The sequence below is a fragment of the Hemibagrus wyckioides genome, linkage group LG18, assembly GCF_019097595.1.
Source record: "Hemibagrus wyckioides isolate EC202008001 linkage group LG18, SWU_Hwy_1.0, whole genome shotgun sequence".
In the NCBI taxonomy this organism is placed as follows: domain Eukaryota; kingdom Metazoa; phylum Chordata; class Actinopteri; order Siluriformes; family Bagridae; genus Hemibagrus; species Hemibagrus wyckioides.
The window spans coordinates 12,788,324-12,801,681 of NC_080727.1; the positions used below are offsets into that span (position 1 = coordinate 12,788,324).

Genomic DNA, 13,358 nt, shown 5'->3' on the forward strand with positions numbered 1-13,358 from the left:
GTCCAATAAAATAAACCAGGTTGCTGGGTTTGAATGACAGTATCATCTGAATGGAGGTGAGATCTCTTAATTGTAAGTCATGCTCTCTGTCCCCCGTAGACAGAGTGGTCCATGTGTCCTCCTTTTCCTGAAGCAGCTGTGCTTTATATGTTTTACTGGAAGCTCATGTCAATCTGGGCATTTAGTCAGCGTGACAGCTTTTACTACTGTAAATGAGAGTACAGCCTGCAGCTTTTGTGTGTGTGTGTGTGTGTGTGAGAGAGGGAGATTTCTGAGAGGTTACCAACACAAACACACACACACACACAGATATATGTGCATGCTTTTCTTCAGGCTCCACTGCGGGCCGTGTGTGGGCTTCTCAGACCCCAAACACACCTGGAGGTGTCAGTTTCAGTGCTGTGTTACAACTCTGGTGGAAGGAAGTGATAAGATCTGGTTTAATCACAATTTTCAGCTCAGTGATACAACATGTGGACTACCTGTGTGTAAAAAAAGAACACATCTAAAGATAAATCTGGATTTTGGTAATGGTTATTGCTTTTGACCTACTTGTCTTACAGAGTGTGCATTCCATATTAGCTTAATCTACTGACAGGGTTAGAGAGGAACAGAAAAACTGTGCATTTACTAACAGTGAACATTTTCTAGTATTTTTAGTATGTTCTAGTAAGATTTCAGACAGGTTCTGATATATTATCTTGAAAATATAGACTGTAGAAAATGTAGAAATACTGTATGTGCTAAAGACTTTCTTGACAAGGTTTCACAAAGTGTACTATCTGAAAGTAATGGTTGATTTTTTTCTCGTTTAGTTCATATTTATTTATTTAGATTTATTGATTTATTAAATTGTTTGTTTGGTTTCTTTTTACTTGATATTTTCTGTAATATTAAAAAATAATACAAATAGATTTAAAAAGTAGTAATTGCTGTCAAATTAATTAATAAATAAATTCATTCATTAATTCATTCATTTGTTTGTTGGTTTGTCCATTCATTCATTCCCCGTCAGTACCCCGACTAGTTGCCAGTCCATCGCAGGGCTGCATGAACACACACATTCACACCTATGGGCATTAACAAGTCAGGCCACTGATCTGCATATTTTTGGACAGTGTGAGTAAACTGGAGAACCTAGAAAAACATACGTGAGCATCGGGAAATCATGTGACACTCCACTGACTTTGTGCTTTCAACAAGAAACACAGAGAGACACATGTAAACACATTATTATGTCTCTTGTTCCAAGCTGTGAGCTAGACCAAGGTTGAAAATGGACACCTAGCTAGAAGAAAGCTAATATGTCTAATGCGCTAATGTGATTATTTTAACCAGCTAGGTCAATATTAACACTTTTCTATGGACAACAGCAAAACTCACCTCTAGTGTCTTACTTACATACATAGAGAGCTAGTGTGTGTGTGTGTGTGTGTGTGTGTGAGAGAGAGAAAGAGAAAGAGAAAGAGAAAGAGAAAGAGAGAGAGAGAGAGAGAGAGAGAGAGAAATCTACATTAAATAACAAAAAAAGTTTCAAATTATCATCAGGCTTTTGCAAATCACTGGTTTGAGTGATCCACCAGAGGGACACTAGTAAAACTACATTTCGCCAATTCACAAATCATTTCATTACTGTTTCTTTATTTGTAGTACGTATTCTCATTGCTGTTTTATTTTCTTTATCCTCTACCTTTTCATTTTATCCTGAATTTACTTCATTCTAGGTTTCTAGGTTCTGTGTAACTCTGCGTAAGACGCAGTCATTCCCTCTTCAGTGGGTTTGAAAGCGAGATAATTCTGAAATGCAGGCCAATAAGGCCTAAAGGGCGCCCCCTCCCTCCTGCTCTCTCTCTCTCTCTCTCTCTCTCTCTCTCTCTCTCTCTCTCTCTCTCGTGGCTTTCACGCGCTCGGCGCTTCACTCCGACCAGCTCCGGTGCTGCGCGTCACGCAGTTTCTCTGTACCGCAGCTCCGATTCAGTAACTTTACGCGTTTCAGGATCTGTAAAGGCAGTGTTGCTCAGTACGACTCGGGGCTGTTTTTACGCCTGCGTAACTCAGCGCTTTGCCTTCTGTGTGTTTGCGGTTCTCTCATTTGTTTCTCGTTCAGTTTGGAGGCGACGCGGAGAGCGAAACTGCGCTTTGAAAGAGGACCAGAGCAGAAACGCAGGAGCAGCTCACCCTCACTCTGCCCTCGTGATCTCCTGCATATGTGTGTGTGTGTATGTGTGTTGCTCATGCATGCACGGATGTGACATGTTTTAATTCTGAACTTTCATTCGTGAGAAGGTGCAGTATAAAAAAATCGTGCAAAACAGTTTGTCGGCGAGGGAACAAGGAAGTATAAAGGATTGTAAAAACAGGGACTGTGAACAGCTTTTATTTGTTGATTTGGGTGGATTTTGTATTTCTTGTTTCTCCGGTAACTGCTCCTAGAAGGGATGCGCTTCCACTCCGCCCGGACTACAGACTGAAAGCCGGCACGCGCAGTCGCTGCAGCGGTGCTTTAATAAATCCACAGTTCTCCTTTGGCACTGTAACAGCTCTTGGACATCTTCAGAGAGGGAACAGTTTATGCACAGACCTGTGGAAGTGTTCATCAAGGATCACATGTGAGTTGGCTGCCGGTGTTTATTTTTTTGTTTTTACACCTGGAGCTCGTGCCCCCGGACAGACCCCGGTACCGCGTGCCCGATTCAGGACTGTGCTGCGCGCTTGAGGTTGTTGGAGATGGCTCCGGTGGGGACGCTGCTGATCGGGGCTGTGTTAGTGTGGGTGTCGGTGTTGGGTGAAGAACCAGCCGCTAAAGCCGTAGCTGACCGATACGCTGTCTACTGGAACCGCACGAATCCCCGGTGAGTGCACGCGGAAACGCAAATACACATTAGGGTTTGGGTTAAAGGAGTTAACCTTGCTCATGCAACGAATTTTTAACACACTGAAAAAAAAAGATTCCACTACACTCTGACAAAAAATGATGCCAAACACTCCTGGGCTGGAGCATCTTTTGTATATTATTCTCATGCACAAAAGTGTTTTATCTTTAATTAGATTTTAGAGTAAAGTGTCCCTTGTGTAATGATGCACCTTAAATTATTTCTAAAGGTATAAATATGTGAACTCTACTAAAAGCACGAATATTTGGTGTTTCTGAGTGCAGGAATCTTTGGATATCCTTTAAAACAAACAAATAAACAAACAAACAGACATTTATGTTTTCTGAAAGGGCTTTTAAAATGCCACCAGAAAGCTTTTTAGAGTTACTTTTTTGGACATCTTGTTATGTCCAGGCTCCATTCTGTCTTCAAAATCAGCGTCAAGGCCTAAATAACATCTAAAACATCTTCACCTCGACTTATGCACTTATGTTATATTTTCCAATATCAACTGGACTTTTATAAAGACTTCATTTACAGCAGGTTTTTTTTTCTTTTTATGTTATACACCGCTTTTATCACACTGTTATCCCAGTGTTTAGGGGGGAAAAAGTCGAATCTGGCTTTTAAGGTACAAAGTGAAGGCTAAATCTTTAATACCTTTACTGAGATGAATATAATTACAGAGTAATGCCGTTACCTTTGAAAAGTTGTATCTTACCTCTGATAGAACATTTCCATCCAATCTATTGTACCTTACTATGTAACTGCTATACAGTCTTCTCCTGACAGTGTTTGAACCTTGAAACAAGGTCCCTTTAGGCACTGCAGACTATATTTACACAATTATTTACATTCACACATTTCTGATGACAAGCGGTCGCATGGTGGAGAGAACTCGGTACATCTGAAGATACTTTGTAAAGACAAGCAGATGTGGTAGAAATATTGGATGATCCTTGAAGATATTTTAAGAATACCCGGTGTATTATGAAAATCTAAGAGTGCCGTAGAGCATTTCACCATTTCATCATGGTCTAAAAAAATAACTGAGCAAATTAGCTAAGAAAATAAAATAATGAGTGATTGGATTGTAATTTGTTGTGAGTAACACTGGGGTCAGTTAGGGTTATTAAATTAAATTAACCAAAACCTTTTAATTTAAATAGCATAGAGTCTTATTTTGGTTCGACACAAGCACACACACACACACACACACACACACACACACACACACACACACACATATACACACATCCCTAGATTCCTCACTGACAGTATTGTTGTTCTAATGCAGCCAGGTAGAATGTAAATATGCTTTTATGTATATGTAAATATGTAAGACACTATCATCGGTTCATTAAAGACTAATTATAACCCTAATGATGTTCCTCAACATTATTCCTCCATTTAGATATATAAACCATGCACTCTTTATAATACTACACCCCTGTAACAAATTGATGTATATTAAAAAGCCAGTTCAGTACTTTAAACAAAAACCTGAAAGTATATTTAATGATACATGGCAGCTCAGATCTGCTGTCAGAAAAGAAATCCGTACTTTTCATGGATCTTTAAAATAATAGGTCAGTGTGATGATGTGAAATACGCCAGAGTACATTTTTTGTTTATTGACTAAATTTTTATGGACCATGAGCAGGCTATATGATGTTGGAAATGGTTTATATGACAAATGTGACTTTTTTGATTTCAAATAAATAACTTTCTATGTGGCTGTGAAATAAAAACATCATTAAAACCATCATGTTTAGGGCGTTTTAAACATGGTACAGCTGTTTTGCTTTATAGAAGCTGTGAGATTATGTTTAGGCTTTGTTGCCCTCAGGTACATTAAGGTTAATTTATCAATATATATATATATAATTTTAGAAACATATTCATTTGGTTTTATTAATTGACCCAACTGGAAAGTCCTTCTTGTGACAATTTAATTATCCACTTTTTAGTTATATCAGAGTGCCTGTGTAAATGAATATAGAATCACCCTCATGTGATATGCTGTGGTTTTGGTAAAACACTGGATATTATTGAATGAGATTTGAAATATTTTTGGATCTGATGATGTCATGTGTGATGTCATCTAACAGTGTTTTTCCATATGCAAAGTCAAGTAGCTCAGTCAGGATTATTTCCATCTTAAGCTCGTTAGCTGAAATGAAAAATAATGACAAACAGGGCGTCTACGCAGCAGTAGCTTTTACAATGATTCCACAGTCCTGAAAAATGTTAGCATCGAGCCCTGTGCTTCTGTAAATCTCAGTGAAATGCTGTTGTTTCTTTTTTTTTTCCTAAAGTTGCTATGTTCTGATGTTGAGTTACACACTATATTGTAATATTTAAACTGTATAATAGAGTTATTATTCACTTTAAATATAGTGGAGTCTGCAGAGACAAGCAGGTTTTGAGGGCAGTGTCTGTGCTGCTGAAATATAGAGTCCAGTAACGTCAAAACTTTTCCCTATGAGTCCTTATTTGGGACAAATTTCTAGAAGCATTGCATGTGTCTTACTCAGATAAGACATTTCCAGAACTGTTTCCTTGTACACTGAATTACAGAACAAAATGTGATGAAATTTAGCTAGATGACTATAATAAAGTTGGGTTTCATTTTATATGACTTCTAAAAGTAAAAAAAGTGAGACCAGGTTGAAAAGTCGCTATTGTTTCTATACGGAAGATGTATCAGATAGTTCTAAAGAAATGTTAATTAAAAAAAACATAGGATAAAAACAATCTTCTGATTTAATGAATAAAATCTTTTTAGAGTTTTGGTATTAATTATGGTAAAGTTTTCTTTAAGGAAGTGTTTCTTTAGTATTTAGGTATTTGGGGAAGGAGTCTCCAGTTCTAGAGGTAAAGGTAAAGTTTTCCGAAAGTTTTGTCTAACATTACAAACTGCATTTAAATTTTTTTTTATCTTATTAACTTAAAGTATTTAAGTAAGTCTTTAAAAAACTAAAACAAAAGCACTAATCCTGCCGTTAACCTCAATGTTTGTGACTTTTCATACCAATTAATGTTGTACAAATTGTTACTCACTGATCTGTTCATATTTATTCATGACAAAGTTTTGAATCCTGAAATGATATGTGAAAAAATGCCAGCAAATTCCAAATGTTAACATCAAATAAATGCTGCCTAAAAAAGTGAACAACACTTTTGGGAGAAAATCCTACTTTCAGGTCTCATTTATAAGGCATCAAAATGTGCCGAATCCATTGAAATGTAGGACTAGAGAGCAGTTTTTCTCAAAGTGGGGTCCATGAAGCAGAGCCAGTGGTTTCTGTGATTATTCATTTAGTTGCAGTGATGAAAATCACAAGCAGTTATGATCAAAGTCATTATATTCATTGATTTTTTTTATTTTTTAGATTTATTAGCATGTTTGACTGGTCTGTTAAATTGAATGGATTTAATCCAAACCTCAGTAACTCTAAAACAAGTTGCCGATAAATGAAGTAGGATCGGTGGAATGTTCATGAATAAAAAAAAAATAAAAAAAACCTTTATGGCTCTTATAAATAGCAGAAATTTTATTGCATCACATTTAAATAATGAGGCTAATACTTGAAAGTCAAAATCTGTGAAATTTGTTTTGCAGTTAACGGGTTCCTGCCTGCTAAAAAGTTTGCTTGTAGAAGGATTATATAAGTCCGTAACTATCCCATCCTTTTTTTTTTTTTTCTTCTTTTTTTTTTTTTAGAAAAGTTTGGCCCTGAGAATGCATTGAAACTGGCAGCCGTAGTGTTCACAGCTCTTTGCAGGAGTCCATGGTTTGTTTCTGAAACGAGCTCTTCCCCATTCCCAGGTTTCTTGCTCAGTTGCCATGGGGCTCCTTCAGCGCCCTGCGCCCCATGCTGGGCGAACACAAAGGCAGAGGCCCGGAGCGGCCCTGAGCAGTGGTGTGGCCCGGCCGGGGGTTTGCTCATGAGAGGGGCGCACGCCGAGCTCGCGCATTTAGCCCTAACAGCATCGGGGTCTGTGTTAACCATCAACCAAGCAACTCAGGGCCCTGGTTAGGGTGTAACCTCGGGGCAAACCTTGTCTCTGAGGCTGTGCACGCACAGGGGTGCTGTGTGTGTGTGTGTGTGTTAGTGGCACCCTGCCTGAGTTTTGTCTTGGCACAATGAGGCCCCTCTGGTAAATAAATGAGCTACTCTAAATGAGTGTCTCTCATTCGCATTCATGCGCTCACCCAGTGGCCTAATCCAAATCTGGCTGAGCTGAATAATGTAGCAGTGCTGTCTGTCATGACCTTGGGGCCCTGAATCTGGCCATCCGTCAGTCATATCCCCAGCCGAAAGGAATCACGTCTTCTCCTCGGAAATCGTCATCAAGAGCCACTGACTCTATTGCTCCATGCTATCAGCATGCCATTAAACCCTTCTCAGAAAGAGTGAACAGTTTGAAAAAAAAAAGTAAAAGTGTGGACGATGCAATGTTTTGATCTCTAATTATTGAGCGTTTTGGATTAAAATTCTTGTATCATGACTTTTCCGCCTTCCATCCAACCCTTTAGCAGATCTGTAGCAGCTGCATCTTTGAACGTAGCTCATTAATGTGCACAAATTACAGGCATTAGAAAGAGTGTTACAAGAGATCAAATCCAAGATTTAGCCAGGCATGCTGTGAAATATTAATGCGTCTGTTTGGTGGCTGAATGCGATGATGTGCATCAGAAGAGTTTTAATTCGACTTTTAATATGTTTAATGATGTTTTAAAGAAACAGATGCACTTAATTGTTTCAGTCTTTATGATCAATGCCAGTGGGGTTGGATTTCATTCACATTCATACAAATGGTAAGAAAATGCTGTTTTATTTTATACAGTACGTTTATCTGGCATTTATGGAAGGAATCTCCAGTGTCAGTGTTTGGTAACAGGGAACGCTGACTGTTTTTTTTCCCCCTGAATTGGAAAAGTCATAAAGACTGCGGATTTCGTGCTTTCAGTGTGGCTGGAAGATGAAATTTACTTTTTGTTATTTTAGAGAAGAAGGAGATGCTAGTAAAGGAAAGACTGTACATTGATATCTACTGTAACATAAGTAATACGAGGAACGAACCAACATTAAACGTAGCTGTAAATGGATTAAAAGTATGATTTTATTTTTAATTAATTGGAATCCTTGAAAAATTGCAGTGTTATGAGATGAATGAAAAACACTTGGGGACTTTCAGTTGCAGCCCCAATTTTCAATAATCTTCCTTTTAGCAACACGACACAGAAATTTTTATTCTTAACTTGATCCTGTAAAACTTGACTTGACATTTTTCTGAAAAACCTAAACCTATAGAGGCTCTTGTCATCTCTCCTGAGCAGAATAATCTACCACGATATTGTGATATTGTGTATGTGATGTATTTTCTTGCTGTACCACACTTCACTATAGTGTAGTGTAGTGTGATGTGCTTTTGCAGGAAGTTTGCTGGTTTGTTTAAATCCATAAAAGAACAAAAAGTCCCCAAATTGATTTTACTCACACTGCAAAATAATACACTGTGTATTTGTCCAACATTTTGCATTTTGTTCGACATTAAAAAATGAGCCTTGTGATCACACCTCATGCTGAAATTCTTTAGGGGCTTTTGAAAGGAAATGCTGCTTTAGTTTTAATGCAAAAATGTGTTTAAGCTCCAAGCCATTCAGATGCGAGAAGCCTCCCTCCCCTCCTACCTCCCTCTCTCCCTCCCTCCATCCTTCCCCTCCTTCTCCACATTACACTCTCACAGGGTTTCGGGGCTGTTAGGAAAGCGGTCGGTCAGGGCCACTTGCAATTACAAAATTTGGGTCAATTCAAGTTTTTCCTCCAAAGCCTCCTGCTTCATTTTCACATTGGCTTGAGAATTGTGTTCTGAGAAAAAAAAAGTCTATTATTTTTTCTGACTCACTTCTTCCACCCTGATTTACAAAAAAAAACAGAAAACAGTTGTATACTTCATAAGTTAGATATGTCGTTAAAGTAATCCTAGATTTCTGATTGATTTATTCTGTTAGGCAAATTGCTACAGGGATTTTTCCCCCTTTGCAAGGAAATAATCCAGTATTGACAACGGACCTTGTTTATTTATTGCTTCAGGGATGGATCAGTGGAGAATCAGTATTAAATTCCAGTCTTAATCTTCAGGGTGTTTGTATATGTGGTTCCATGGAAGCTGATACCTTCAGCCATCAAAGAGATCCATTAGATAGATCTAAGCACTCAACAGCTGGAGTGAAGGATCTCGGGAAGCGCAGCTCCGTTCCACAGTGCTGTTTTAATCCTGGATAATTCCTTCCGAAGCTCTTGAGTGACAGATGTGAAACACTTTTTTTTGATAAATCTCGCAGATTTATAGCCTGCTAGTGAACCACACCTTGTTTAAAGCACATGTGTAGTGGGCTTTCAGAGAACTGTGAAATATCTTTTTAAAGCCCTGCTCGTTTGCATCTCCTTAGTCTTCTGAAAAGTCCTCAAATGTTTTCCTTGATGTTCCAGCTCAGTTTTAATCCCCAATTAAAACACAAAGGCTCCCCCCTTTTCTGCGGTTTGTGGCGAGTCCGTGTTGTGATAGCTGTTCTGTGGTGGTGTTCGGGTCTGCGTGAACATTGTTCGCTGTGTTTACCTGCCGTTTTTTTCTTTCCTGTTCCTGACTCTTTCCTGGAGGCTGCCCGGGTTGTGCTTGGATTTAAAAAAACACCCAAATACCAAATATTGACTGGGTTTTAGGAGCTCGGCGGTGTCCCAGCTAGTGCCCAACCTGTGTGAAAGGCAGCCATTGTTCGTGGCTTAGTGGAGCTTTGCCAGGGTCTGAAGTATGCACGCTTGTACACATGGGAAGGGCACAGCAGGGCTTGTAGGCATACGGAGGGGTATAAAAAACAGTCTGGAAGTGCCTCAGCCCCTATAGACTAGAGGAAAAGGGAAGTGAGGGGCCAGGGTGGTATTGCCAGTGCTGGAACTTTCTCAAGGGACACAGGGTCAGTGTTGCCAGATTAGCTGAGATCCCTTGTGATTATTTTCTTTAATTACACTAAATTCGAATAAAAAATGACCTAGCTTTATAAAGCAAAATAGATATTCTGATAAATTAGGACACGGAGAGTATCATGACATTATTAGTAAATTTAATAAAACCTTCACCACCTCTGCAGCGCTGTTACATGTTCTTGATATCGATCTTAATATAGATTTTATTTCCAAGTTTCCTATTAAGTAATTTGCATTTAAAGATAAGTAAGGATTGAACATCACGTATTTTAGCATACTACTGTTTTTGGAAGTTTGTGATCTTGGTACTGCAATACAATATTTCACAGCTCTGTAGCGTTCTCCAATCTGATTAGTCCAAAAGTGTTGATTAAGTTTCTATAACAGCAGCTCTGACAGTAGTGCTGACAGTAAGGGAAAAAAAAAAGGTTTATATTAAACTCTGAAAAATGATTAGATGTTATCATTTCTATAGTAACAATTTATACAAGAAGCTGTGTGTATATATATAATGTGTATATATACCCACTTTTCATTGATGAGATGTTTCTTTTTTTTTTTTTACTTTTGGAAGGAATCTTTGTACGGTTTCTCATGAACATGACAAGCTTTCCCTCAAAAAAATTCCAGTCACATCGTCAAAAGAAATTAAACCCTTTGGGACGTGCTCTTGTAATAAAATAATCACGTTTGTTGTGCTAAATGTTTTTCCACTCCTTCTGTGATTACAACACTCCTCCATAAAATGGTTCCTCAGGAGTAATTTAGTTTGTTTAGGATTAAGATTTCTGACTGAGGTCTACTTAAAACCTTTTAAGTCTATAAGGTCGATTTGCCAAATTTGGACCGGAAACCAGTGCATTTTAATGCTGCATCCCTGCACGGTGTGTCAAAAAGAGCCGCAGGGGAACCACACATCCTGCTGTTCAGTGACCCGTCACACAGAGAGCTCGCCTGACCTCTTACCTCCTTTTTATTCCATCATGGCCGAACAGGATCGTAAGATGTATGCATTTTCCAGTGAACAGTTATCTGATACACGGCGATATTCCACAAATATTGTTATTGTGGATGCCTAGAAATCTCATTGACACTGCTGGGTTTGATTAAGCGGAATAAAACACAGCTGTCTATTAGAGGATTGCATGAGCACTGCATGTGTGCTGCATTTCCACAGTGATGGAAATCCCATAATTCAGTTCACCAGATGGGCGTTTAATGGATGTTTCAAAAAACGTGGCGAGCGGCTCTGTTGCTCCTGGTTGAGAAATAATTTTTTTAAATGTGTAATTTTTTTTTTTTTAAAGAGTTGATCTGAAAAATCAGCTTAAACATGGAGGTGATTTTTAGGATCCTGGCATACGCTTAATAAAAATAATTTGTCCCAAGACTGTTTGTAGCAATGCAGCCTCTTTTCTTAAAGAGGAAAAAAAGGCAGGATTTGTTTTGTTGCCTTAGTGATCCATCTCTCTCCTGGGACTCTTCTGTTTTTCATCCCTTCATGTTTACTCCCAGTAAACTGCTCATACTTTCAGTTCCTCTTTAAAATGTGAGTGTTGAAATGGCTTCTTCGCTTCCTTTGAAGGTCTGGGTGAAGGTATTAACGGCGAGACTCTAAAGGGCTTAAGAGGTCATCGGCCCATTGTGCAGAGACACAAAACACTTCCTCTGAACCCCTTCACCCTTCTGTCTCTCCTCCACTGAGCCACAACCTCACTGGCCATTCATATTCATCAACCTCAAGCTCTAAAAACCCCGATAAAGTTCTTGAAAGGATCCTAAAGTTGGCTAAACCTACTTGATGTTCATTGTAGGGAAACACGGCGTGCGCTAACGACCGCTCTGCACATTCAGCTGAGGCAAAAGCGCAGAGCGAGAGCTCTTTGTTGCCCTTCATTACGGCACATTTAATCGCAATAGGAAATAATGATGGAGGCATTTGTCCGACAGACTAAGCTAATAAAAATTAAGCTACTTGGCAAGAGGAAGTAACAGAAGGAACACCGTCACTGCTCGTTGTCGAGTTCCTGTGTGCCTGTCATAGGAAACAGGAAGTAGGAAATAGGAATACTCAGGAATGAATGATGAGTGAATACTAAGCATTTCTATTGCGTTGATTCATTATTTTATGGTATTTGATATTTTTTCAAATTTATATAGTGGCCTGTAGGGAAAAAAACTATTATTGTTATTATTATTATTATTATTATTATTATTATTATTATTATTATTATTATTAATACCATAACCGCTATATAACTAATAGAACTAATAATCAGTATGCTCCTTTCTGCCTGATTAGCAAGTGTGTATTAATTTCTTTAATCACATTCTTTATCGTATATCCACAAAAACTTGGTTCTAAATGGTTCTAAATCAGTGCATGTCAGACTGTGTAACCATGGCAACATCCATAACAATTCAGACAACTTGTGTGTTTATGCTTTTCGGTTGCCCTTGTTACTCGATTTAAAGATTTAAGGGTGTTGTAATTAGAAGCACGTGTAAATAAATGTATTTGGCTTTTAAATCCGAGTTACGAGCTTTGACAGCATGTAGGAGTAAGTCAGGATTTAACGCTTTGTGTCTATCAAGGATTTTAGATCACTTTCTGCTACTGACTCTGATACCTTAGCGATAACTCTGTAATGCGTTGTTTGCTTTTCCGTAGACGCAACCTTCTGAGCGCGAGGTGATGAAGCTCATAATTGCTATAATTGCAAATTGACATGAACTCACTCTAAGACCAGAGCGAGATAATTACACCTGCTGAGATGTTGCCATAGCAACAGCCATATAATACTAGACTGTTGGTATGTATTGGAATTGAATGTTAGCTAAATAAAGTGATCAGTGATGATCAAGGAGGAAGCAAAACAGATGCAAAGCCTCTGGTGGTGTAAGCATAATCTATCAGGATATTGTTTTCAGTCTTCTCCTGATGACGTCCAGATTTCTGGACTCTCGGTTTCTTACATGGAGCAGTGTTTGTAGAGATATTAGATTAACTCTTCGGCTTTTATTCTGCTCCATCTTTGACTTCTGCCGAATCAGCAAAAACGCTATTCCTGACAAGTAACATCATGACGGCATGTTTTTTTAGAGTTTATTTTTGTAAGCGAGACTTTTATTATGATTAAAACATCTCAGAGGGAAGTGTGGTGTCACTTTATATCAAACAGTTCATTAAAATGTAATTAAAAAGCGAGCCGCTGCACTCGAGTGCTGTGTTGTGTGTGTCATGTATTCGGTGGTTTTACGGAAAGACCGTACACTCTTGTTTAACAGCCATCTTGAACATCTGGCTGTTTCTTACTGTGATTTTCTGAACGAAGTAGCTCTAACTCGATAAAATGAAGAAAATAACTAAAAATAAACAGAAACTTGTGTGAGAATATTTTTGTAGCGAAGCGTTTTATGTGAATTATTATCCTTTAGGGGAAAACTCAAGCATTTTCTCCTGTCAGATTTGAGTGCAGCTATGGGATAA

General features: G+C 38.5%; 1 protein-coding gene across 1 annotated transcript in view; it reads left to right on the forward strand.

Moving 5' to 3' along the window:
• The first annotated feature begins 1,896 nt into the window (after positions 1-1,896).
• Positions 1,897-13,358, forward strand: part of efna5a (ephrin-A5a) — a 62,444-nt gene continuing 50,982 nt past the window's right edge. Inside the window, exon 1 of the mRNA XM_058415567.1 lies at positions 1,897-2,852. Coding sequence (XP_058271550.1) covers positions 2,728-2,852 — 125 coding nt within the window. The 5' untranslated portion in view covers positions 1,897-2,727. The remainder of the gene's footprint in view (positions 2,853-13,358) is intronic.